A 25,188-nucleotide genomic window follows, 5' to 3' on the forward strand; every position below is an offset into this window, starting at 1 on the left:
TATTTTCACCGAAATCCGCATCCGTTTCATGATTGTAAAAACCACAAATAAACATATTATGTTTGTGATGGAAATCATATTATTTTCGAATCATATCGACCAAACTCAATAACGCGAGTGAAACCACTAAATAATAATAATAATAATAATATGAGCACCGATACATCAGTTAAGTTATTTTTTATTATTCCTTAAAACGTCTATTCATTATAATTGTCTATGAATGTTGTCTAGGTTTACGATGAATTAGTTTTACTAGGTACGTTCTTCTGCATGTGTTGGTCTGTGTCGCTTTTAAAAACAAAGATATAAATACTAGAACAACTAGAGTATATTGTCATAATTCACATTCAATAAATGTTTATATTCGATTACGAATAAAGCTTAGAATCTCATCCCTTAACTAGCGCCGACACAACAGTTTACTTTTATAAATTTTAATTATGTTATTTAATAGTTAATTCTTTCCACTTAATTAACTTAGATTTAATTAGTTTGTCTTTTGAAATCAACTCCTTTGTTTCTTAATATTAATTTGGCCATTAATAAGATTTAACATTGATTAATTATTAAAATGATTTGCTACTCAGTTTAGCTCTTTTTGGGCTCAACATTGTAGCTTTACTTTTCATTTATCTTGTAAAATACTGAAGATTAATATACTATATAATTATGTATATATTATTACTTATCAGTAAAGCTTTCATTTGTAATGGTTGCAATAAAATTCAAGATATTTGTCATATACTAGCTGATGCCCGGGAGTTCGTCCGTGCGATATTTGGCATAACGCGCCCCTGTTTTTTGACTGACACTTTCTTTAAATGAAACAAAGTTTAAATGTTGCTCCTAGCTGAGCCAGCCACCAATGCTATAAAACACGTTTCTTAAAACGTTTATAATAAATATAATAAAATAATCTCAGTATTGAATGTAAAAGATTCTACAAGTTTATGATTCAAAATGTTTGTACAAATAATATTTTGATTTTGTTTATATTGGTTCTTTATAAATTGATTGAAATTTTATTTATGAAAGATATTTTTATAACCTGCCGTCGCATATATTTCAAAAGCAATTATAGATAAAATATTTCATTATCAAACACAGATTACGATTGACGAATTTATTGACCTTTTTTAATGCTCTCAAGTACACTTTATCCGACTTGGCTTCGGAATTTAAAATAAGGCTTACAATGGCTTCAAACCCAAAGAAAATTCATTAAACCATTAACACTGTGGATATTTGTCAGTCATTCTCGAATGGTTTGTGGGTCTATATATTCTTCAAACCTAATAAATAAAAAACAAATAATTATTTATTAATACTATAACATTACAAACTATTTTTCAGCCTTCCGCCCGCGGCTTCGGCTGCGTGTGACCCTATGACCTTTCCTACCAACGTACCTATCTATGTATATGTTTAATTTCAGGATGATCAGTTGTACATTTAAGACGTGAAATCGTAACAGACAAACTCACTTTCACATTTATTATATTAGTCATGATAAGGATGCAATCGTCATATACAAAAAAGAACACCAATAATTTTTAAGTCTTTTTTTAAATGACGTGTTTTTCGTGCCTTGAGTGGATGTCTCTTCTATTGCTTGGAATAACTTTTTTCATAATATGCTTTAATTTTATTTCAAGGTATAACGATATAGTATTTATCTATAACGAGGTAGACTTTTCCCACAATGACATTACATTAAGCACCAATTTTTTTATGCTATAGGTAAGCGGACGAATACATGGGTTACCTGATGGCAAGTGGTCACTACCGCCCATTGACAATATCGCTGTAAGAAATATTAACCATTCTTTACGCCGACAACCTTGGGAACTAAGATTTTATGTCCCTTGTGCCTGTAGTTAGACTGGCTCACGGAACACAACAATACTGAGTACTGCTGTTTGGCGGTAAAATATCTGATGAGTGGGTGGTACCTACCCAGACGGGCTTGCAGAAAGCCCTACCACCATATTTCCAAGGAAGGAAGGTACTAATAGTTATCTTATATCTAGTTTACAGTTTTCGCAATTGCATTTCTACAACTATAAAAATATATTTCGGCGATTTTGAATATAAATTAATCGGAGGTAAATGTCAAATAAAATATTTATATGGGTATAAACTCATCATATTTAATAAAATTACATTTACAAATAAATAATACACTCGATAGATAACGGCTTACGTAAGCGATATTGTTGTATCATTTATTGCTTTATGGGCGATAAAAATGTATGTCTTTAGTCTAACGCTAATAGATTTGAAATCGTTTCAAGGACATTTAAAAAAACTTTCATAAATTAAAAATAAATTGAACCAATATTTAAAAAAAAAAACTTTTTTTAAGTAGGTAAATTTCTCATCTGTTTATATATTACATTTTTTAAATATATTTATAAGTGATCGTTCCCAAAAAAGTGTCAAAAATAAAATTAAAATAGTTCAAAAATATAACTTACGCTTTATTAGACGGGACCTGTAAAGTATTTTCTTCATTTCCATTGACAACTAGAACGGCCGAAGGACCAGAACTTTCCGCCACTTCCACTGAGTCTAATTGCGTCATTATAATAGTTTTTTAAGCACTGGCCACTAATTCTTAATCTGTACTTATCCTTCCACTACCTTAAGAAAAAAAAACACATTTATTTAGTAATCAAAAGGAAAGACAAATACAGATTAACATTGCTAACACACATAAGAACTAAAAACACTGAAACAATCCGTTTTTAATTTTAAAAAGTAATTTCTCCTATCTTCTACAAACGTCGTCCAACTTACAAGGATGTTGGGCGGAATGGCCGGTTCCTTGGCATACTCCAAGTAGATAGGTTTAATCATTTTATCATATCGTTAATTGCCCGCTTATAATTTACGTTCTTTAAAGATATGATTACTTGAATCGATTAGAAATCGCGAAGGTTGTTGGATATTTTTTGATAAGTAATTAAATATATTATTTTGCAGCTATAGACATAACACTAGCTTAAGATAAACATGGCGATACGTTGCGCACTTTTTATAAATTTATAATAATTCACGTATTTTTTATTAAGATTATTTGATGAATTTAAAATAAGAAGGCAGTCTCAATTTATGCCTTATCATTATACGTGTTCGCCTTCGTCCATTGCCACTGTAAATAAAATATTAGCCTTAAAAAGTTAACATGGCGCACATGGGATCCAATATGTTATGCCCTTTGTGCCTGTAATAATATCGTTTCAATAATAATATTTAGTAACTAAAATAAAAGCCGTAAATGCTGGCTTATCGTCTCGTTCTCTCGTGGAGGGTTATAATAGAATTTCATCACAAATATAAAAAGATCTGGTTTAGTTTGGTTAACCAGGCTGAGCCCCGTCGTCACGGTAGCATGAGAAAGAGATCCTCTGGCGCCCGCCGAAAAGACGGAGAGGGTGCCGCAGGTTTTTTAGTGGGTATTCCGGTGTACTAGGACGCACTAGGCGTCCTGGACACCGGCGAGTCCCACATGCCCCCCTCCTTCCTCCCTTCATGTGGGGGAAATATGTAATGCACTCTTCAGCGAGAAAAAAAAGAAAAAAGAAGTAAGGCTGACCCCCTAGTACATATTTAAGACATATGTATTTGTGGTGATTCATTTACATTTAAATCACAAGTAAATAATTCAATAAACAAACTAATTTACAGTTCAATTTTATTTTTACAAGATGATTAATATTAATACATGATAATTGAGGATTACGAGATTTCATTAGTAACATATTGTTCCAAATTCTTTGAAACCTTATTAGTACTTTGTCATTGACTCGCGAGCTCGATTGTCACTCGGTCGATCTTCACTTGAAGACAATATTAATCCATTCTTATGTGTTAAAATTAAAAATAAAATCGGATTTCACGTCTCATAATTGCAAAAAGTCCAATTTAATTAAATTGTTCTGTTCAATACAGCTAATATTTAAAACCTTTATTGGTATTAGTTATGTACCTAAGTCTCGTTCATATGGCGAACACACAAAACGAAAATTTGGACTCCTTAATGAAAAAAAAAAAACAACGACACTACAAAAAAAAAAAGTAGTGTTAGTATCGGATTTCAAGAGAAAAAATATTATTTACGTTACAATCATTATTTTGTTCCGAAAACGAAAATTCTAAATAAATGTGCAATATTTTTTTTATATCGTTTAAAGTAGTTATAAGATCTCTATTTTAAATCAGTTGAAAAATAATAGATTAAAATGCTGGAACGTTTCTAATATTACGTAAATTGTCTGTGCGAATTTTATTATTACATTAAAAAAAAACTTTAATTGAAGTAATACTAATTGATAATTGATGTAGTTATGTTCAATACTTATAATAGTTGGAACTTGTATTAGCGATTTATGGATCCTCAAGTATTTTAATATCAAATTCTCATCGAGCACTTTTTGCTTTACCTTTTCTCAAAGCATACTTATAAATGTCATGAAAATAAATTGAACGAAAATTATTTATAAATTTTTATTCTGTTTCATTAAAGTACAAAATATTTTATATCAACGGATATAAAGGCGGGAATTTTAAATGTAATGGCGTATCTAAGATGGTTCCGCTGTTGTCTCGGCTTTCGTCACAATTTCGTCTTCCCGTTGAAATAAATAACTCGTGGAAGGCGTGGTACTGCTGTGTGTGTAAGTTCCTGGCTGGTATGTTATTATCTGACTTTGGCCAGATTGATTCTGCCCGTAGCGGTTGTCATATGGTTGCGTTTTTCTTTTATCTAAGTTGGCCACGCCACTGAAATAAACGGTTTGTTGAAATGAATAAAAATTAAAATATTTTTAGTAGTACCTGATTTTTCACATTTTATAAATATAAATATATTTTTTTAATTAAAATTTACTTTATTTTTGCAATATTGGCCGCGTAGAAGCAATAATATGATAAGCAATAACGGCAATCGACTATTTGAATTTTTGTAAAAGCAAAATAAGCGTTTTCAAAAACCACACTTTTTAACCAACTCCAAAAACGAGACAGTGAGTATACTTTCTAAATATATTTTATTTGGATCATTAAATCATCCAGAGGTGGTTCCGTATATTTTCATTTAACATGAACATTTTTTTAAATAACTTGTAAAAAACATACAAGGTACTAATATGTCTCGTCTAGTAAGATTTTTTTCTAAAAAAAGGTTTTTATTTATAAAAGATAAATGTAGTTTTAACATTCTACCAAACTATGGTGCCATACCTTTGATCTCTATACGGTCGGCGCTCGCCAACGTTTCGCCAGCCACTAGATTGTCCGTATCCAACATTTAAGTCCTGGTAACCATCAGCATATCCACTGGCACCACGGTATACAGGGTGTCCGCTGTTACCACTTGAGTACCCATTATTTCCGCTTGAATAACCGCTGTATCCTACATTCTGCCAACCACCTCCAGATGTAACAGGTCTGAAATAACAAATGGATTTGTCTTTTATTTAAAACTAGTCATTAGCCGAAGGAACCTATAAATCTCCAAAGAAAGACTTCTTAGGATTCAAGCTTGCTTCATGCCAAATTTCATCAAATTTGGTTCAGTAGTAGGGCCATAAGAGTCACAGACAGACAGAGCTAGGTACATTCGCATTTATATTATTAGTATGGATAAATAGACAAACTTGTAGATCGGCCACCTGACGGGTTTACCACTGCTCACAGGCATTGGCACTGTAATAAACTTTAACAATCCCTTACATTGCCAGGACGCCACCAACCTTAGGAACTAAGATGTTATGCCTCTTGCACATGTTACCCTGGCTCAGTCAGCCTTCAAATCGGAACAAAACAATACAAATGGCAATACAACAGTATTACTGTATGCTGTTGTATCAAGTTTATGTTATATTTATTGTAGGTGTAGTCTATGTTTTAGACAAAGCTGATACAGGTCAGTGGAAGAAACTGATGCATGTCTTTCATCCCTTGAAAGAAAGTTGAATTATCAATCATCAATCACTACACTCTCTTTTTAAAGTAACTTAAATGTCCTAGTCTATCCCAATAACGGATTATAGTCGACCACTGATACTTTACAATACCGTTATGGCATGAGAATTGTCGGAGAAAAATAATGTATTTGTTTTCGCATATCAATTGGTCTTCGACTGGGAACACAGCTGTGCTCTGAGCACAGATGCCTGTGTGGAAAGGAGATGGACTCTTTCGGTTTACATGGTCTAAAGCTTCATCAAAAGTATAACACCTCGCCTTATTGCCTCTACTGGTGACAGGAGGGCTGGTTCGTTTTTAGCCCAGAGGATCGAAATTGCGATTCAACGGGGACATGCTGCTAGCATTCTTGCCACCATTACACGCGGTCAAGATTTATATAGTAACTATTTTTAATTCATATTTGTATATATTTAGGCACTTCATTTTTAGACTTAAGTTTCTTCACAGTTGTATATTTTGTGTATTACCTAGAGTATTCTCGTTGTCCCCACGTACCGGCATCTGGTCGCCCAGACGCGAAGTAATAACCTCTGCCACCTGCGTCCCATCCTGCTTGACCGCGATATGTTTCGTCCCAAGGTCTGAAACTGATAAGACTAATTTATTCACGTGTTTTTTATGTAGTAAAACGTCATAAACAGAACATCCATCGCATCGTGGTGGAATACGCTCCAAGCCTACTCCTCAAAGGGTTGGGGGCCTTAGTCCACAAGTGGGACTATGGACTGTGTCCCTTTAACACTAACAGAAGATTATTAAACTGCAGAGAGGGGGAGGACTTCACGTGAGCAAGATATGATGTGACGTTCATGAGAGAAGTTAAAAAATATATATATTTCTATGTCAAACATTACCTACTCCTGCATTTTACTATGTTTTAATGTTTTCTGGTAACTATACGGAAAATCCTCAGTATTCGAATTTGTTTGATTCCCAATTCGACTTATATCCAATACTCATTAGTGACTCTCTACCGCCAAACAACAATACTTAGCATTGTTGTGTTCCGGTTTAAAGGGGGAGTAAGCCAGTGTAACTACAAAAACACAAGGGACATAACAACTTAGCTCCCAAGGTTGATAGTGCATTATTGACGTAAGATATGGTTAATATATCTACCAACACCAATGTCTATGGGAAGGAGTGACCACTTAACATCAGGTGGCTCATTCGCCAGTCCGCCTACCTTTATTATACAAATATAAAATGCCACAAAAATAAAGGTGGTATTATCGCTTACTGCCGATTTCTTCCAGACAACGTATTGTATATAAATATGTATATAAGTTAATAACCTTCTATTCAACAGGAGAGGATACCATTACCCGGAAGACGTGGCTGAAGTACCAGAAGTTATTAGGTCTAATAAATCATTATTATAAAATTATCCTAGAGTCAACTACAGGCGATATGCTCATATATACAATACCATATTAACTATTTCCTTAATTACTGAATTTGTATAATAATGTAATTGCTATATAAAAATGATTACCGTTGCAGGTCGAAAACCTTCAAAATATTCTTATCATCAGTAACTTGTTAGATTCGAGGCTATTTATAACAACTTGAGTAAGACGACGTATATTTTTAGTAACTTAATAATAAAACAATCATGTTAGTTTTTATTATTAATTAAGCATTTGCAAACGAAATCTACGATCTAAATCGTGTCCAAATTGAAGGATACTCAGTTGTTATAATTAGACACAATTTTTTTAAATTGTATAATTAATATTTTATAACTATTCTGTTGTTTGAATAATAATAATATACATTTATTTCATACATCATAATCATATATAGCGTAAGCCAATTTTTGTCATAAAAAGTCGGTTATGGTTATGTAAACCGTGAAAGTTTATTCTAAACAAAATTAAAGTAAATTATTGATAAACTCCAATTCTAACTGAACTAATGTATACTATTTGCCATTAAAAAAATACCTTAAAAAAGATTTCATCATTTTTGGCGCAAAATGTAGAAGTGACTTACAGTTTACAACGAAATTAATTCATAACAAAATCTATCATAGGTTTCGAAATATCTAAAAAGTCAATGAATAAACGCGAAGTTTCGCGGGCAACCCAATATTTAATTAGTACAGATTCTTAACTTCTTGTGTTAGTAGTACCAAGAAAATATACTAATTTGACTTTATTTGTACGCTATTATTTACTATATCACAAAAAAGCAAATATCTTTAAAATATAATTAGCTACTCTCTTTAAGTATAACATTACGCATAAACAAAAATATAAAAATCCTTTATCGGTTTCGGTTACGGTTACGGATAGATTTTTATTACGGATATCCGATAGTTTCGATGGTTACCTTATAATATAAAAAGATGACCACTAATAAATATCTATAAACTTAAAACCTAATCATGCCTCTCGTAATAGAGTTGTGCATATCATTCCAAGCCAACCAAAGAGTACTAGTCAAGCTTGTGCACTAAAGAACTGGGAGAAGTTTCGTAGTCCAAGCTTTGTTTAATTCTACTATTTCAATGATATATAGATATGCAAGAGTTTTATACTCGATATTATGATATTGTTGATCGAAGTCGGCAGCGCGTTAATGATTTAATAAATGACCAAATCCTGTTTTTGTATCAATATTTATGTTAATGATGTCTTCGAACGAGAGATATGTGCAAACACCAATGCACGTTCTATCGAATCTCGTAATCCGATCTCAGAAATCGGACACGACGAGATAGAGTCGTGTACAGGACCAACGAATTCACAGGTTCGCCGACCATGGAAATAAAAACTGCCAACTTCTAAGCTTCGAGTGCCTATGAAAATTTCTTGGCAGAAGCAACAAAAGTTTTTTATCGCCCGATCCGGATTTTGAAACCAGGACCTCGGAATTTAATGTCCCATTAGCTAGACACGAGACCATCAAACCACGACGCAGTCAATTACTTACCAAGTGTCTATCTGTTGACTTTGCTAGCATCCTTAATTAAAAAAATCAATTAAATAAGAAAGAGAGCAAAACATAAATAAATTTTCTAGAAATAAGTGATAACAACGCTATTAATACAAACATAAATTTGTTACTCATGTTATCCGACTACACAGGGTCAGTACTTCTTTTGTGGGACAATGCCTTTACAACAGGATGCCAGAAAAATGTTAAAAAAAAGCCACGATGAAAGCACGCATTGGGAATGAAAACATCGCCTCCAGAACGTTTCAAAAATTATCAACAACAAATTTATAACTTACGTTCATATGGGACAAAAAAACATAGCCGATTTTTATAAGGTCTGAGATGTTTCTTTCTGAACCGGAGGTCGAACTATGTTAAAAAATATGAATGTGTAATACTTATATGTTGATTAAATATTTATGAATCTTGAATGTTGAGTCAACTCTATCGACTTCTACAGAAAACATTAAGATAAAAGAATAAAGAGAAGTTTATATAAAGAGATATTTATCTTCGTAATTGTACTTCTTTATTTATTTAATTGTATTGTTTATAAATTATTAGTTTAATAATTATTTTGTCTAATCGTATGTAATTATAGACGCTAATAAATTTAAATGTATACTGAGAGGCGTTTATTTGTGATCATAAATCTTTGTTGGTAAGAAAAACAAGTGATTTATTGCCGTATATTTAATACGTAGCTACGGCACAACCGAGGGAGGTTATCAGTTAAGCTCGTATTATTTAAGGACATTAAAGATTCATAAATTTAAGTGCGAGTAATTTATATATGAAGTGTAATTACAAATTTATAAAATATAACGCTGTATTTTTTGCTGTTTAGTATCGGCATCCGAAATCCAACACGACCCTTACAGCATTCATTTGCTTGCAAGCTATCTTTAGTACTTTTTATTGACAATTTTACATGTTCCTATTTGTTATTGAAGTATTGTGTCTTTTATTAGAGAGCCAGTATAACTATAGAAATAAGGGACACAACATCTTAGATCCCTTCTTAGATTCTTATTAAAAATTATTTATATTTATTTAGTAAACAAACACTTGAATCCTTCGAATAATCTTTTGTATCCGTTCATTGACGGAGAATTATTTTATTTTAGGCTAGTATATTTTATAAAAATGCATTTTTTGTTAATTAATATTTTTAAAATATGAAAACGACTTCAACAATTAATAAAAATCTCATAAATTTTAGAACGAGAAATTATATCAAATTCTATTCTATTTCATTTGTAATTTTCACCAATTTCAATAAAGGAAAATTTCAATAGAATATAAAATCAATGTCGTCAACCACAGGATGTAACCGTTACAATGATCCGTTTCCATTATTAACTGGTCATTCAATATGTGGATAATTTGTGACAATTTCAGGGGAAAGCGTTGGAAATTCGACTATTCTATCGACGTGTTTGACGCTACAGTGATATTGGATTTTCAATGTCATTGTTCGTTGACCTAATTGAAAACTAACGGCATAAAATCATTATTATTGGTGTGAAAATATATGCTACGATATTCAACTAAAATTAGTATTTAGGATAATTGTAATTATATACTTATTTACTATATGGACTTGGCCTGAAATAAATGTTTTATTATTATATACCATGAGTTCTGACTAATTCAGTAATAACTATGATGAACAATTTGTTTTAGCGTTGCTGTTATTTTTCTAAATTGTTTTCGAATAATATAAAGCTCCATTATCTGAAGAAATATTTTTTTTTATCTCACTTTAAAAATAACATAACATACATATATAATTGTATTTAATTAACATGACTGGATTTTTCGATGTTGAAAAAGAGTAACTACTGTGTGTCTTGCCGGTTCTTCTCGGTAGAATCTACATTCCGAACCGGTGGTAGCTTTACTTTAAATAGTTTGTTAAATGACGATTCAAAAGTGCTTGTAAAAGCCTACTTGGATAAAGTATACTTTGATTTGAATTAAATTTATGACACTCACCTCTCATGTGGACCTCGTCCTACTCCTGGACCATAACCACCATATGAATCATCGTATCCAGTTCCTCTATTATATCTATCCTCATAATATGGTCTTCTGTATCCCGAATTGCCATACCCATCGTATCCTCCGCCATAATCATCATATCTGTCCGGATATCTATCATAGGTAGGTCTTCTTGAATACTGATCGTCGTAGTATCGGTCCCTATCGTATCTATCCCTGTATGGATCTCTTAGAAATCTATCGTAGTAATCTGGCCTATATCTGTCTCTGTCGTCGTATCTATTCCTGTGTTTGTTTCTCCTTCCACTAGAATGTTTGTCTCTATCCTTATCATCGTAAGAACCTTTCTTATCATCATTTTCGTCATCCGTTCCATTTTTATTGCCATTCTTCCTGTCATTGTCGTATCTTCTGCCGTCATCTTCGTCGTTGTTTTTATTTCTATCATGTCTATTGTTATAAGTTGGTCTATTAGATCTGTGGTCGTCGTCTCTGTCGCGTCCCCTGTCGTAATCGTCGTCGTCATCATCACATCGCCCACACCTTGACGGCCTGTCATCTAACCTGTCATACGGTCGTCCGTATCCATATCTTTCGTAGTAACTTCTTTCTTGACGGATCAAATTCTTGGCAGGGGCCAACACAGCAGACAATACACTTTCGCCTTGTTCTTGACACTGAACAATGCATACTGCGATCGATATGATCTGAAACAAAATGTTCAACTATTTTCAAATGTAATCTAAAATACCATCGGGCAATCAAATTGTCAGTACCGTTCATTTTTAAGAAATCTAGCGGAATTGTAAGTTGTCGGAAAGTTTAAACGGAGCATTCATTATATTATATTGCGAGGTCGTTTCACACGTTTTACATTAAATATTTAATACTCCTATCCAAATTTATCGTCAGTCAGTAATCTCACTACATTTATTTTCACGTATTTTTGATTATCCGATGACACTCAGGTGGTAGGCAAAGGTAACAAAACGTTTTAAAATTTTGTATGAGGTAAATTTAAGTTATATGCATTTTATATATAGGAAAATATATAAAGTCCTGGAACTTGATAGCATTTTTAGCAGAGCCATCCCCTGTTCAGTCGTCTTCCCCCAGAACGTTTACTGTTCTACTGTACTATTTGACATATATATACAGTGTAAACTGCATGTCTCGTCACTAGACTTAACGCAAAACTCCCTTAAGCTTCGAAGTCACTAGACTTTGGTTGGTTCAGTCTGTCTTCCGTACAATGATACACTCTATTGCGTTAAACCCACTCTCAATAACGACAAGAATTAAATAATAAAAAGTTCTTTTTTAGATACTAAAATTAGTAAAAACTGCTCAGATGTGTACGTTTTTTTGTCGTTTTATTGTCCTAGCCCGTGATAAGCTGTCGGCATCATACATACCGAACTTTCTAAGAAATCCGTTCATTAGTCTACAAATTGTGTTTGCTTGCAGGCATAAAGCAACTCTGGAAGCAGCAAAATTATTGAAAAAGTACTTTTTTATCACCAAGATGCCGCAATATCGCACCGATATGTATAGTTAAAAAAATACAACAAAATTACTGGTGCAGCAAAACACGTCAGACGAAAATAACAGACTATACGCAATAGCGTTCAAATAAGAATTGTTTTATTTAATTACTAACATGTCTGAAATAAACTTTTTCTTTTTCTAATACAGTTTTTTCTCTCCATTTAACGACAACTCTCTTTAACGTCAAAATACACACAGTCCCTTAGGTGTCGTTATATAGAGAGTTTACACCGTATATATAAATACCTATATATATTTGTCAATACACACACAATATATATATTGTATGTTAAAATCTCATAAATACGAACATAATATTAAGTTCGTTGCATATAAAATAATGCATTTTGCAAATATGGTTTTTAAATATCGTAAATTAAGATTGATTTTTCTTTATCACTTTTAATTTATATTAAACTGTACATCTTCATGATAACATCATTCAATTCTATAATCGGTTCGCGTTGCATTAAGTAATAATGTGCTTTTTAATAGCGTTAGTAATTAGCGTTTCGCTTTTGTTTTTGTCGTTGTTTTGTTTCCGGTATTTGTATCATCTATTCACACATTTCATAATATTATAAACTGAATATTTTCATCGTGGCGAATTTATTTTTGGTGTTTAAGTGTTAAGGGATCGAAAAATATAATATTAATATACGTATTTATTTATATTAGTTAATCTTGTAGAAATCTTCAAAAATAGAGATGATTTTAAAAATGTCGTTTTTTTACTAACTTGGACATATTTATCTCATATATTCAAAATTGAAATTGAAAAAGAAGAAAAGAAACTTTATAATTTATAATTATATCTAACTTATCTTTAACTGGGTAGGTACCACCCACTCATCAGATATTCTACCGCCAAATAACAGTACTCTGTATCGTTGTGTTCCGGTTAGAAGGGTGAGTGAGCCAGTGTAATCACAGGCACAAGGGACATAACATCTTAGTTCCCAAAGTTGGTGGCGCATTGTTGATGTAAGGAATGGTTAATATTTCTTACAGCGCCTTTGTCTATTGGCGGTGGTGACCACTTACTATCAGGTGGCCCATAAGCTCGTCCGCCAACCAACGCCATAAAAAAAAAACAAATATCTTTGTCATAAAAATATACTTACATAACATTTTATTTAATACAATTGTTTTATTTATCAAATTTAAGATACTTGAATAATAAAATAATTTACCTTAAAACTTAAATATAACAAATAAAAAAATGTAGCTAATATCCAAACCTTGATCTCGTGGAACGGTGGCAAGATCCTTGTAGCAAAATAATAAAATAAGGTACCAGTGCTCATAATACCCCGTACGTTCCAAGATTATAACACGATATTGTTAACGTTTCTGGTTTCATTTTATTGTTCTATGTACGAAATTTTGTCAGACAGTTCATCTACGATACTATGAGTAGTATAATTAATTTAATGTGGACGAAAAAAATCACAATAGTACAGTAATTACCCCAAGGCCTGCATTCGGAGCCCTACGTGACATCATACCATTGTTTTCAGAGGTCATGCTCAATGAGTGCAATTGTTGGCATTTACGTAATATTTGCATTTATTAGTTATTTTTGTATTATCTTTATAATTATTTATACACTGTAGTTTACATTTTAGACAACTATTAAAATATATTAGTCGTTTGATGGAATATCAAAATATTCGTTAGCGAAACGTAGATTGTGCCGAAAATAATCGGCAGAGATGTAATATTGAACGAATAAAAAAAAAAAAAAATTATAAATATTTATCTATATCGATAAAATTAAACATAAACATATCTGGACATGCTTGCATGCTTTGTTAGTTAGTATTAATCCCTGTCCATTATTATAATATATTCGGTTTAGAAGTTTAAGAGGTATTCGATTATTTTTAATATAATATCAACCAAGTTTTTATATTATCTGTGCTTGTAATCGTATTGGGCCACTAATATTTGACAATAGAACATTCCAAATTTAAAATCAAAATGTACTTTATTCAAGTAGACTTTTACGAGCACTTTTGTATCCTTCTTTTTGCAGATCTACATTAAATGTGAAGCTACCACCGGTTCGAAATTTAAAGATATATTTTAGCTTAAACTCAAAAAAATTCAACCGAGATTAACCAGCAAATAAAACTCAGCTATTATTCTTTTCCAACATTTGAAATACATTATGATAGTTAAAATCAATTATATAGGCTATGCCAATGCCACCGCTATTTTGGAATGTAGATTTTATTGAGAAGACATGCCAAGAAATTCACTAGTTACACTTTTGACCTAATTAAATAAATAACAAAGCTTAGTAATAAAATTAACTTTTGTGTATTCGTTTAACTTATCCCTAGTGATGTTAAATTCGTAAATGTAACCGAGTTTCAACGGTACAAAATAATTTTGTTGCAACGTCGCAGGGAGTCTGTATTTACATACTTGCATTGGCCGCTTCTCTGCCTACTTTCCTGCTCACTTCCATGAACCGTGTTTGTAAACTTACCTAGGCAAATATATATTTAAGCTCAAACTCAAGCAAGTGAATTTATTTCCAAGTTACTTATTCTACCTTTAGGTACAAAATTCGAACAAATATTGTTGCAGCTAAATATTTAATACTGTTTCAAATTAATAATTGTATTTTCCTAATGCATATAATTATAACCAACACATCATGTAAATCATACAATAAAAAGTAGATATGTTTTCTTGTTAAGTAAATAATTATTTTAATGCTTAAAGATATAGATGACTTTCATAATTAAATTGGATCTTTAATCATGTTTTTGAATTGATTTAGCGATATTAAGATTTGTATAAACAAAAGAGTACATTTTTTCATGTCATCGTTTATAATATTACATCCATATAGTTATTGGACTGACAAAATTATTGTTATTTATTAAAAACCATAGTAAATCAATACAAAAATATATTTAGAAAGAGTATTTAACTTACCAAAATCGTAAATCGTTCCATATTGAGACGAATGCACTAGTGCATCTCAGCACAAGGCACTGACCGCATACAGAACCTGTTTACTATAAATAAACAATATTGTATAGTCTGTCTATTTGCTACACATTTTTTATCTATGTTTGTGTAAAAAAAATCAAATGACGCTAACGTCCCGCGACTGCGTATAGCGAACTGGGCCTCGGTGCTTGCGTCCGCCACTTATAATAATTATAGCAATTGTTTTTTGTCTGTCCGTCCGTTGAGCCTAATGTTGAATGTATTGAAGGTTACATATGGTAATGGTACATGCCATGGGTAATTGTGGGGTACATGGGTTTTGAAGTTCGTTATGGTTGGTAGAGTATTTTATGCATTAATATTGTCAGATTTTCAGATGCTATGCGAAGCATAACCGGATCAGTCAATTTTGAATCAGCAAGCTGAATTTTATACATTCGTGTCAAAGTTTCTGTAAAACTGACAAAAATCATATATAATTACTTTGGTGGAAACACGAAAATGGATATACGTTGCGTATATGCCTATAAAAATAAGTTTATTTCTATTACTTGGTCGAAATATTCTTCCACCAAACAGCAATAGTCAGTATTTTTGTATTCCGGTTTGAAGGGTGAGTGAGCCAGTGTAACTACAGATACAAGGGACATTAGATATTATTCCCAAGGTTGGTGGCGCATTGGCGATTTAAGGAATGTTTAATATTTCTTACAGTGACATTGTCTATGGGCTGTGGTGTCCACTTAACAGGCCCATTAGCCATCCGCCTCCGTACATCATATTTTTTAAATTTTGAATAAGATTTTTTATAACGATAACCTCTATTTGCCAGTCAATAAATTAGAAGATGAGTAAAAAATATCGCAAATTTTATTGTGCTGGCTGACATAAAACATCTATTTTTGTAATTTATACTAACTAAATATGATATTTTATCTGTCAAAATAATATTAAATTTTACAATTTAAACATAGTTATTGTTCATACAATTTAAGATCGGATTAAAAGATATTGTTAATGATTGGGAGTCTTGAAATTTTTCTTTTGTTATACGCAAATTGGTCAAGAACATGAGTGAGGGAAAATCATTTTACATACAAATTACGTTTTTAACATTTAATAATTCCCTTGCTTCGTTTTTATAGCTTAAATAATTTAAAAAATAAAGTTTCTAATTACACTTAAAAAATTATAAAAGTTTTTCGGGACGTTTTATTTTTTCTTCTTTAGTATCAGCCCTATCACCAAGTTAATACATTTAACTTGGTGATAGAGCTTTGTGCAAGCCCCTCTGGGTAGGTAGCACCAGCTCATTAAATATTCTACCGCCAAACAGAAATAATTAGTATTGTTGTGTTCCGGTTTGAATCTTTAGTGACAACATTTCTTACAGCGTCAATATTTATACTTACCTATTTTATTGTATGTACTATTTATCTATACAAAAATTGTAAATACGAAAATAACTATGACTGTCTGTCTGTTGCTCTATCACGGCCAAACGATTTAACCGAATTCGATGAATTTTGGTGTGAAGCAAGCTAGAACTACGAGGAACGATTCTTTTGATAACAAACGCCGACGACTAATACATAATATAATAGTAAAATGTAACACCCTGTAAGTATCCCTTTGATAGGCTAAGGCCTATATTAACGAGGAGGTTTTGCTTATTCCACCGCACTACTCCGACGCAAACTCTCATCCAATACATGTCTCCTCACGTTGTTCCTTCACTGTGCATGAGATTATAAAAACTCAATGGTGATTACCCAGATTGAGCCCGCAATCTTCAGTTAAGATTCATGTTTCTAACCACTGAGCCATCTCGTCTGTTTCGATTTGATTTTAGCTTTACATTAAATATGATAAAAAAAAATTAAGGAAATTTCTATGAAAGTTTATTGGGTTTTTAGAAAATTATGTTTAAACTTTATGTATGATGTTATTTTGGATATATTAAATATTACCAAATACACTTTTTGAATTGTTTTGTCAAAAAAAAACTGTTCTCAATATAACAAAGGCTAGCATTTGTCTAATATAACTTATATCTGTTTAGCTATAAAATAAATAGGAAGAGGAAGTGCTATTGTTTTCGAATATTCACCGTTTCCATTATACTTTTAAAAACGATATAATAGCTGAGAAAACCGATATGTAACCTTTTCTAATAGCGGAACAAGAAGAGGTGAAGAACCTTAGATTTACACAGTCTATGCAAATTTCTATTAATAGTTGCCCTAAAAAAAGTTCTTTATTAGTATAGCGTCATTCTTACAAAACACTTTTTTCACGAATCTAACACGAATACCAGATATTATTTATGACCAATCATGTCATGTCAATTAAATATCTACGTTATTTATATAATTAGACTCCTTCTGCCATTTGAATAAACTATAGTTACAAGTGATTACTTAAGGTTATTTGTAAATGTAACTCTGCTCTGTCTGTCGAAGGCTTAAGTTACTTAATTAAAATTTAAAAAAATATATACATATGAATGTGCGTGAGACAGGCAGTAATACTGGTTGTCCAAATTGGACTTCGTAGTCTTAATTTAATTATTGTCATTACAGATAATAATTAATTATGTATGTAGCCTGTGTTGTATTTTTGATGGAAACCTGCCCAACAATTGATTTATCAACGTTGTTTTCAATACATCAATCATTAATCACGTGTCATATGAAATACCTTTAATATTTTATGAATTTATGTCTTTTCTACAAACTGATTCGTCACACGGGATAATAAATAATATTGTCAAGTTATATATATTTATAGATTATTTAAACTATATGATAATGATGACGAATATATGTCATGTGACGTATCAAATAAGTTGCAACGATATCGTGTATCAATGGAAACATAGAAAATGACCCACACAGCTCTGATCGCGTGAACCAAAAACGGTCGAGCACCGAACCGCAACTGACACGTCATTGTTTGAACCTCACCTGCCCACTCTTAGTAATATTAAATAATAACATGCATACACCAATATGGCGATAAGGTGAAATAAAACAACTCCTTCTTTTCAAACTAAAATATGTGGAGAGATCGCCCTCCTAGCGATAAGACCGTCTATTGTTTATTTATTTTTATTTATTAATTGTTTTTTTATTTCTACTCTTTGCTATACAAAGCATATTTTCTTTGTTGAAATGAAATTTCTAAATCATTAATTTACAAAATGACTATAAATATTTAATCTTTATAAAAAGGGCTATGGGGTATTTATTTGTTTGTTCGGGCTTCTGCTAAAAATGCACGAGCAAACTAATTACTAGGTACTTCTTTGAATAGAGCGACACTCGCTTTGGGCATTGATAAAATCTATATCTGATTAATATCATCGAAAATCTTTCCATAAAAATCATTTGATAATATAATTCGAATAAATAAAAGCGATTTAAACTTGAACCCACTAAATTAAAAAAAAATGTATAGATTAATAAAAATAAACAAAGCAATTCGTGTTCAGGATATGACTTACTCGTAATGGAGTATTTTTAAAGCAAAATATACACCGGATTGCTTGTTAGCTTCCTAACCATTACAACAAGTATAGCAGGGAGCTATTTAGACTAACGTGTAAGGTACAAGGCTAATCTTTATGATAGTGATGCCGTCTGATCGATTTCGACCCAGGCAACCAAGGGAGATCAGCGAACTATGTAGGACATACTATATTACACAAGTGTTTGTAAACGCGAGTGCGCTCTATATTCCCTCGCTCATAATCCGATTTTAAAATCCAAGGCACACATTCATCTTCTAGAATCGGGGTTGTAACTGAAAATGTTTTGACCGAAAAACATTATACCTTTCACTGGTCCGACCTAGGGAATCTGCATCCTTAAATTTACGCCACCAGACCAATGAGGCAGTCACAATTATAGTACTAGTAAAAAGAAGAAAATCATACTTTATAAGAATTAAGCGTTCGTTCTATAAAGACCAGCTCATTTATAACAATCCAGGCTTTTCACGACAGTAGTACTTTACTTTAACATATCAGAAGTTATTAATATCAATATTTATGATAAGGATAACAATGAATAATTGCCACAATTTTATCCCGGTTATTATAAACACGAAACGATTTATTTTGCTTTACTACGACCCCAATTTCAGAATTTACATTTAGCTTGCTAACTTTAATGCCAATAAGATTATACTTCAACAACCCGTTGGACTATTTTTTAAATAAAGTAACGCCTAAAAGAATATATCCTCTGGCTGTTTATATACTTATGATTAGTTGAAGTATCTCGAAGAATAACTCCTCCATATATCATCATCCTCGGCTAAAGAAGTTTCAAGTAGAGTACAACGGGGACAGCTTCCGCATGTATCATGATTCTTCATCACCAGTGGCATCAATAATCCTTTGCAGATTTCAGACAAACGGGAGTGATTTTTTCCAAAATTTCTACTTTCTAGTTCACCTCTAGATGTCTAGATTTTGCTCAATACTCTAAGCGGAGATAGATGAATTGTATATAATATTATGTAATATTTTATATTTAGTAACATTTTACAATCCGTATCAAAGATCAAATAAGTACTATATGTACAAGAACATTTAAAAAATATTTTTTGAATTATACACTTATATGTAAGTAAATATTTTTATATGTAATTAATATACATACCTTCTGCTTTCTTATTTAAAGTATTTACTTGGTGACAGGGCTTTGTGCAAGCCCGTCTGGGTAGGTACCACCCACTCATCCAATATTCTAACGCCAAACAACAGTACTCAGTATTGTTGTGTTCCGGTTTACAAGGAACATAACATCTTAGTTCCCAAGGTTGTTGGTGCATTAGCGATGTATAGAATGGTTGATATTTCTTACAACGCCATATGCTCATCCGCCAAGATATACCATTAAAAAAAAGGAAAACATGATTCTGTGATCGCTTTAATACAGATAATAATTATAAAGACGTCGTCCTCTATTTCAAGTTGAAATAGATATGAATTCACGCGAATGTGTAAAAGCTCGCTCGTGTTCTCTCGAATGTTCGTCATGTATACATGAACATGCCATTTAGATACGATGTTACACGTTAGTCAAAACGGCTGCCAACTTTTCGTAATATAATAGACGTTCACAACAAAGTGGATACCTCATTAGCAACTAAAAATCAACTCGTTATACCCGCCTTAATTCACGGGTATGGCGGATGACAGATGAGTGTACTCAAACAAACTTTATTAAACAGACAAAGTACTGTGACGTATATGTCATTGACACGAAATTGTAATGTTTCAAAATAATTTTGGTCCACTGGCGCACTTTCCTGTCGTTACTTGGAGAAATTAGGTTATGAAACAACTATTGGCGCGCTTTAAGGGTGAGACTGACTCGTATGCCGCGACGTCAATGTCAAATGGTATAATGCTCTCTTATGCCTTCATACAACTCCGCCGACGACGCTTTTCTTCTGCTAGTATGTGCGTGACGCGCATACCTACTATATTGTTTACTATTATTACAACAATAGGAATAAACTATTTATTTTATTAACGAATTGAAAGAAAAAATGATTCATTAATTTTTCTCTTCTTAAATATACAATCAATTAAGTTCAAATTAACTTTAAAATATGGCAAAGTGGCTTGTTAGATATTATAACAGTTAATTACCACTTTTTCATAATTTTAATGCAGTTATATATTTTCATTTTTCCTGATCATTATATACACTTTTAAAAAATGCCCGACTTTATTAACCACGTATTTATAAGTAATACTTATTTTTTAGTAATAGTTCATTTTCTTTCACGTATCTTTTGCCCATGCAGGATTCCTTACAAAGGTTTCTATCCTCTGAAAACGAAATGAATATTGTTATAGATATGTTCACTCACGAAGGCGCGCCCTTCCACGATAAATTATTATTGGAGCTCATTAGTATGAGTGACACTCGTAATAACGATATTTCTTATTGTGTGTGTATAGATCTACATCGCATATTTAGTTTACATAAAATACTTCGCTGCGGACCTAGATTTGAATCCACGTGATCCACCCAATGGAAGAGATCGACACTAATTATTATACAAACAATCGAAACAATATTTTTACTTATAAAATATTTATGCATTCAATTTAAGGAGAAGTCACAAACCAAAAAAAGTAATTATGTGTTATTAATTTTAAAAAAATATATATTTACAAAAACAAAGCACGATTGACGACTGTTTTCTTTCATCAAGCAAATCGATGTCACTATTCCGATTAAAAATATCGATTAGATGACAATCGTTTGATAGGCGTTCTCGTAATCGCTGCATTGTTGTGATTCGTCAAATATATTGCGGACCATTAACAAACAGTAAATATGAAACAACCTTTCACTTTGTTTAAGGAAGTAAATCTTAGAGAAGTCGTGATTAAACCAACGACTGACACAGTATCACTAGTCTCGTCTTTGATTGATCTATAAATGTATATTATGGATATTTAAAAGAAATGTAGCAAAAGCATTAGGCCAATCGAAATGCATCTAGAAATCCACCTACAGCTGTGCATCTGTAAGCTAACTAAATTATTTTCAGGAACATCTTATGGAGTCATCTAATCACTACTTAGTATAAAACAAAGTGGCTTTACAGCAAGTAATTACAATTATTATTATTACTTTATATAAAGACATTCTGTAGTGCACTCGTGCAAAGCCGGGGCAGGTCGCTGGTATAGAATAAATCCGAAAATCAAGAGTGTGTTTAATACAAAAATGGAAAAACGAGTTTACCTACGAAATAAGCAAAAATCATAATCATTTTATTTTTTGTTTATATAGGTTGGCGAACAGGCTACTGGTGTACTTAATCATAATTTGTAACCACCGTACTGACATTGGTATGTCACAATTATTTATAAATAATTACTTAAATCATCAATGTGTCACCTTCGGAACTAAGCATACACCCTTAAACCTTCGGCGGTAAATAAAAATACTTAGTATGACGGTTTGCTAGTTGAATATAATATGATGATGAATGGGTGGGTTATTTACCCAGATATCTACCACCAAGTAATATTGGTAATTACCTACAAATAATAAAATAAGGCAGACATGCTAACATCACCGTCTACCGTATTTGAATAAATTAGGTTACAAATTAGTTTTCTATTATTGACTGTATCCTTGGCCCAAATCCTTAATTTCTAGAATCCTAATCAGGGCTGCCATAAAAAAAAATTAAGTAATCGTAAATACGGACGTTGTCAAATAAGTATGAATAAATGGTTCATAAAAAAATATTAAGTAGCCTCCTTCTGTGACCATAATGGACCAGAAAGACACGACGGAGCGGGAACGGGAAAGGGCCGACTCTGCTCGGAGGCGCCCATTCAGAGTTTAAAAGATAGAGCGTGACCCTGATGGCGTGAATTCATGAAGTGGTGGCCTGGCGTATCCTATTGAACAATGAGGAAGAAGGCAACCGAGATGGCCTCGTGCTGCCGTACGTGCTAGCAAGGGGTACGGGGGAGCGGGATCACTTTCGCCCACCGAGGAGAGTTCCACTGAGTCGCCAGCGGAACACTGCATGAGAAGGATGAGTTATATCTACACGATCCCGCAACCTCTCTGATCCCTCGACACGGATCGGAGAGGTTGCGGGATGCGACATGTGGGAGTTTTAGTGTGTAAGAATTCCACATAACCCTGCTCCTCCCCCCAGAGGCCTGGGTAGCTTTCTGCGTATTTCCACTGCGTGAAAGAATGAGTCTATACCGGAGGACACTGGAATAATAGTTAGTATATGGAGTAATTCAAACTCACACTCTTCAAACCTGGTTTGTGGGCAGCCCTATTTACAGTAAAAAGGATTTCATTAACGATTGCTTATAGCAAATTAAGAACGAATTCTAAAAGCAATTTTCTATCACAATGTAGAATCATTTTTCACGATATTGAACTGACTTTCGTAGTATTTGTATACCTATATCGGTTATTCTCGGACGTTATATTCGGTTTAGATCGTACGTTTTATATACATATATGAAATGCAGTACTTGAACGGATATAAAATATAAAAGACTAGGTGCCCAAAGCATATGAGTTTTTCTGTGACAGATCTTATAGTAAACATTATTATTACTATTCATAAACATAAACTTTTTAGCAAGCATTACAAGAAGAGAATTTCATTGACATCATTGCATTAAAATAATGAAACGTTGTGTGTTTTTGTATTTACTTTGCTAAAGCCTATCCAAAGTAGAGTCAAGGCCTTCCCAACGATTATCAGGACAACATGATAACAGGATCCACCACAGACTAACAAATATAATTAATAAAATCATAAATAAATAGGCACATATGCTGCTTCGTTGTGCAAACAAACATGTTCCGACTCTTTAATGCTTATTATGGTATTTTTTAATTTCCCAATCCTATTTATCCAAGTTTGGGGTCAACAAACGCTACCCCATTGGACACCCCTTCTGTTAAAACTAAATGTACCTATCAGTAGAGTTAGACTAAGCAAAACATTGCGTCAGCAAATTAAGTATTTAATAACAATCGCTTTTTAATAATAAGGTTTAATACTTTACTATATTACAAATACGACGATGTAATATTCCTGAGATGAAATTTAGCATATTTCAGTTTCTATCAATCAAGTCAATCTTTGCTTCGTTGTGACATCAAAAGAAAGAGGACCAATAAACATATTTTCGGATTTATAGTAAGTATTATATTAGAGTACTATAGTATAATTTTACCTGAATATAGAATTATAAATATCGACATTAAAATATATTTTTTGCACCGTAGTCTTTTAATTTTGTGTGTTTTTCCTGTTTCCTGGACAATTAAATTAATGATAACAAAATCGACGTATATTACGACTGACGCATTCAAAATACCCCAAAAGCTTTGATTTCTATTTCGCCACTATGTTTTTTAATTCGTGTTATAAATTAGTAGTTTTTATAACAATCTACTTTTAAAACAAAAACAATGAATGCAAAAAACAACAGAATACTCTTTTGCAGTTTTTTTGCATATTTTTTTTTCTAATATCGTCATTTTTTTGGGTTTTTTAATTACTTTACTTATATTTATCCAATGGTATTACGGATAGTTAATAAACTCATTCATACCCTAAAAATATTGATTGTCTTCTAAAAAATAACCAAATAATTACCAACAGATACCATTATCCGTACGACAACGGCCATTTAGAGTTGTCATTGCATGATTTATTCAGGGCAATAATTATGGTATACGTGTGAAAGACAATGCCCTGACAAGTAAAACTATGGAATCCCATTTATTTATACCTTTGATTTATTTACTATATATAGTTCGCGTCAATACTATTTTTTTTAATAATTCTGTCTCATTTACTGAAGCAAGCAATCCACAAAATAAGCATGCTAGTAGATTGCTATGTAACATAAAAATATTTCAGTTCGATTTGCAAACGATGTGTTTTCCAAAAATTCATAATCTATATCAATTATAAATGACTAAATTAATTCCGCAAACGTACTTTCCCTCTCAATATTAAATAATAATCTATATATCAGACGTGGCGTGAGAAATAAGTACATATATTCATAAGTATGCTGTATGACCTATGCTTTTTAAGTCCGTGCTTTCGATAACAAATAAAAAAATAGAGAAATTCAACTAATTTAAGAGTATGCTCATTCAAAATGTTTCTTAATAAAACTGCTGTATTAGA

General features: G+C 32.2%; 2 protein-coding genes across 2 annotated transcripts in view; both read right to left on the minus strand.

The window, feature by feature from the left end:
- LOC113400653 (unconventional myosin IC) overlaps positions 1-2,646 on the minus strand; it is a 47,506-nt gene extending 44,860 nt beyond the window's left edge. The window contains exon 1 of the mRNA XM_064216600.1: positions 2,481-2,646. Coding sequence (XP_064072670.1) covers positions 2,481-2,587 — 107 coding nt within the window. The 5' untranslated portion in view covers positions 2,588-2,646. The remainder of the gene's footprint in view (positions 1-2,480) is intronic.
- A 1,915-nt stretch (positions 2,647-4,561) lies between these two features.
- Positions 4,562-15,650, minus strand: LOC113392842 (aspartate and glycine-rich protein). The gene is made up of 5 exons (XM_026629432.2): positions 15,445-15,650; positions 10,939-11,651; positions 6,465-6,584; positions 5,248-5,454; positions 4,562-4,788 (listed from the first exon to the last, which is right to left on the minus strand). The coding sequence occupies exons 1-5, from the start codon at positions 15,463-15,465 to the stop codon at positions 4,590-4,592; spliced, it is 1,260 nt and encodes a 419-aa protein (XP_026485217.2). The 5' UTR covers positions 15,466-15,650; the 3' UTR covers positions 4,562-4,589.
- Positions 15,651-25,188: the final 9,538 nt, after the last annotated feature.

The sequence above is a fragment of the Vanessa tameamea genome, chromosome 13 (genome assembly GCF_037043105.1).
Source record: "Vanessa tameamea isolate UH-Manoa-2023 chromosome 13, ilVanTame1 primary haplotype, whole genome shotgun sequence".
In the NCBI taxonomy this organism is placed as follows: domain Eukaryota; kingdom Metazoa; phylum Arthropoda; class Insecta; order Lepidoptera; family Nymphalidae; genus Vanessa; species Vanessa tameamea.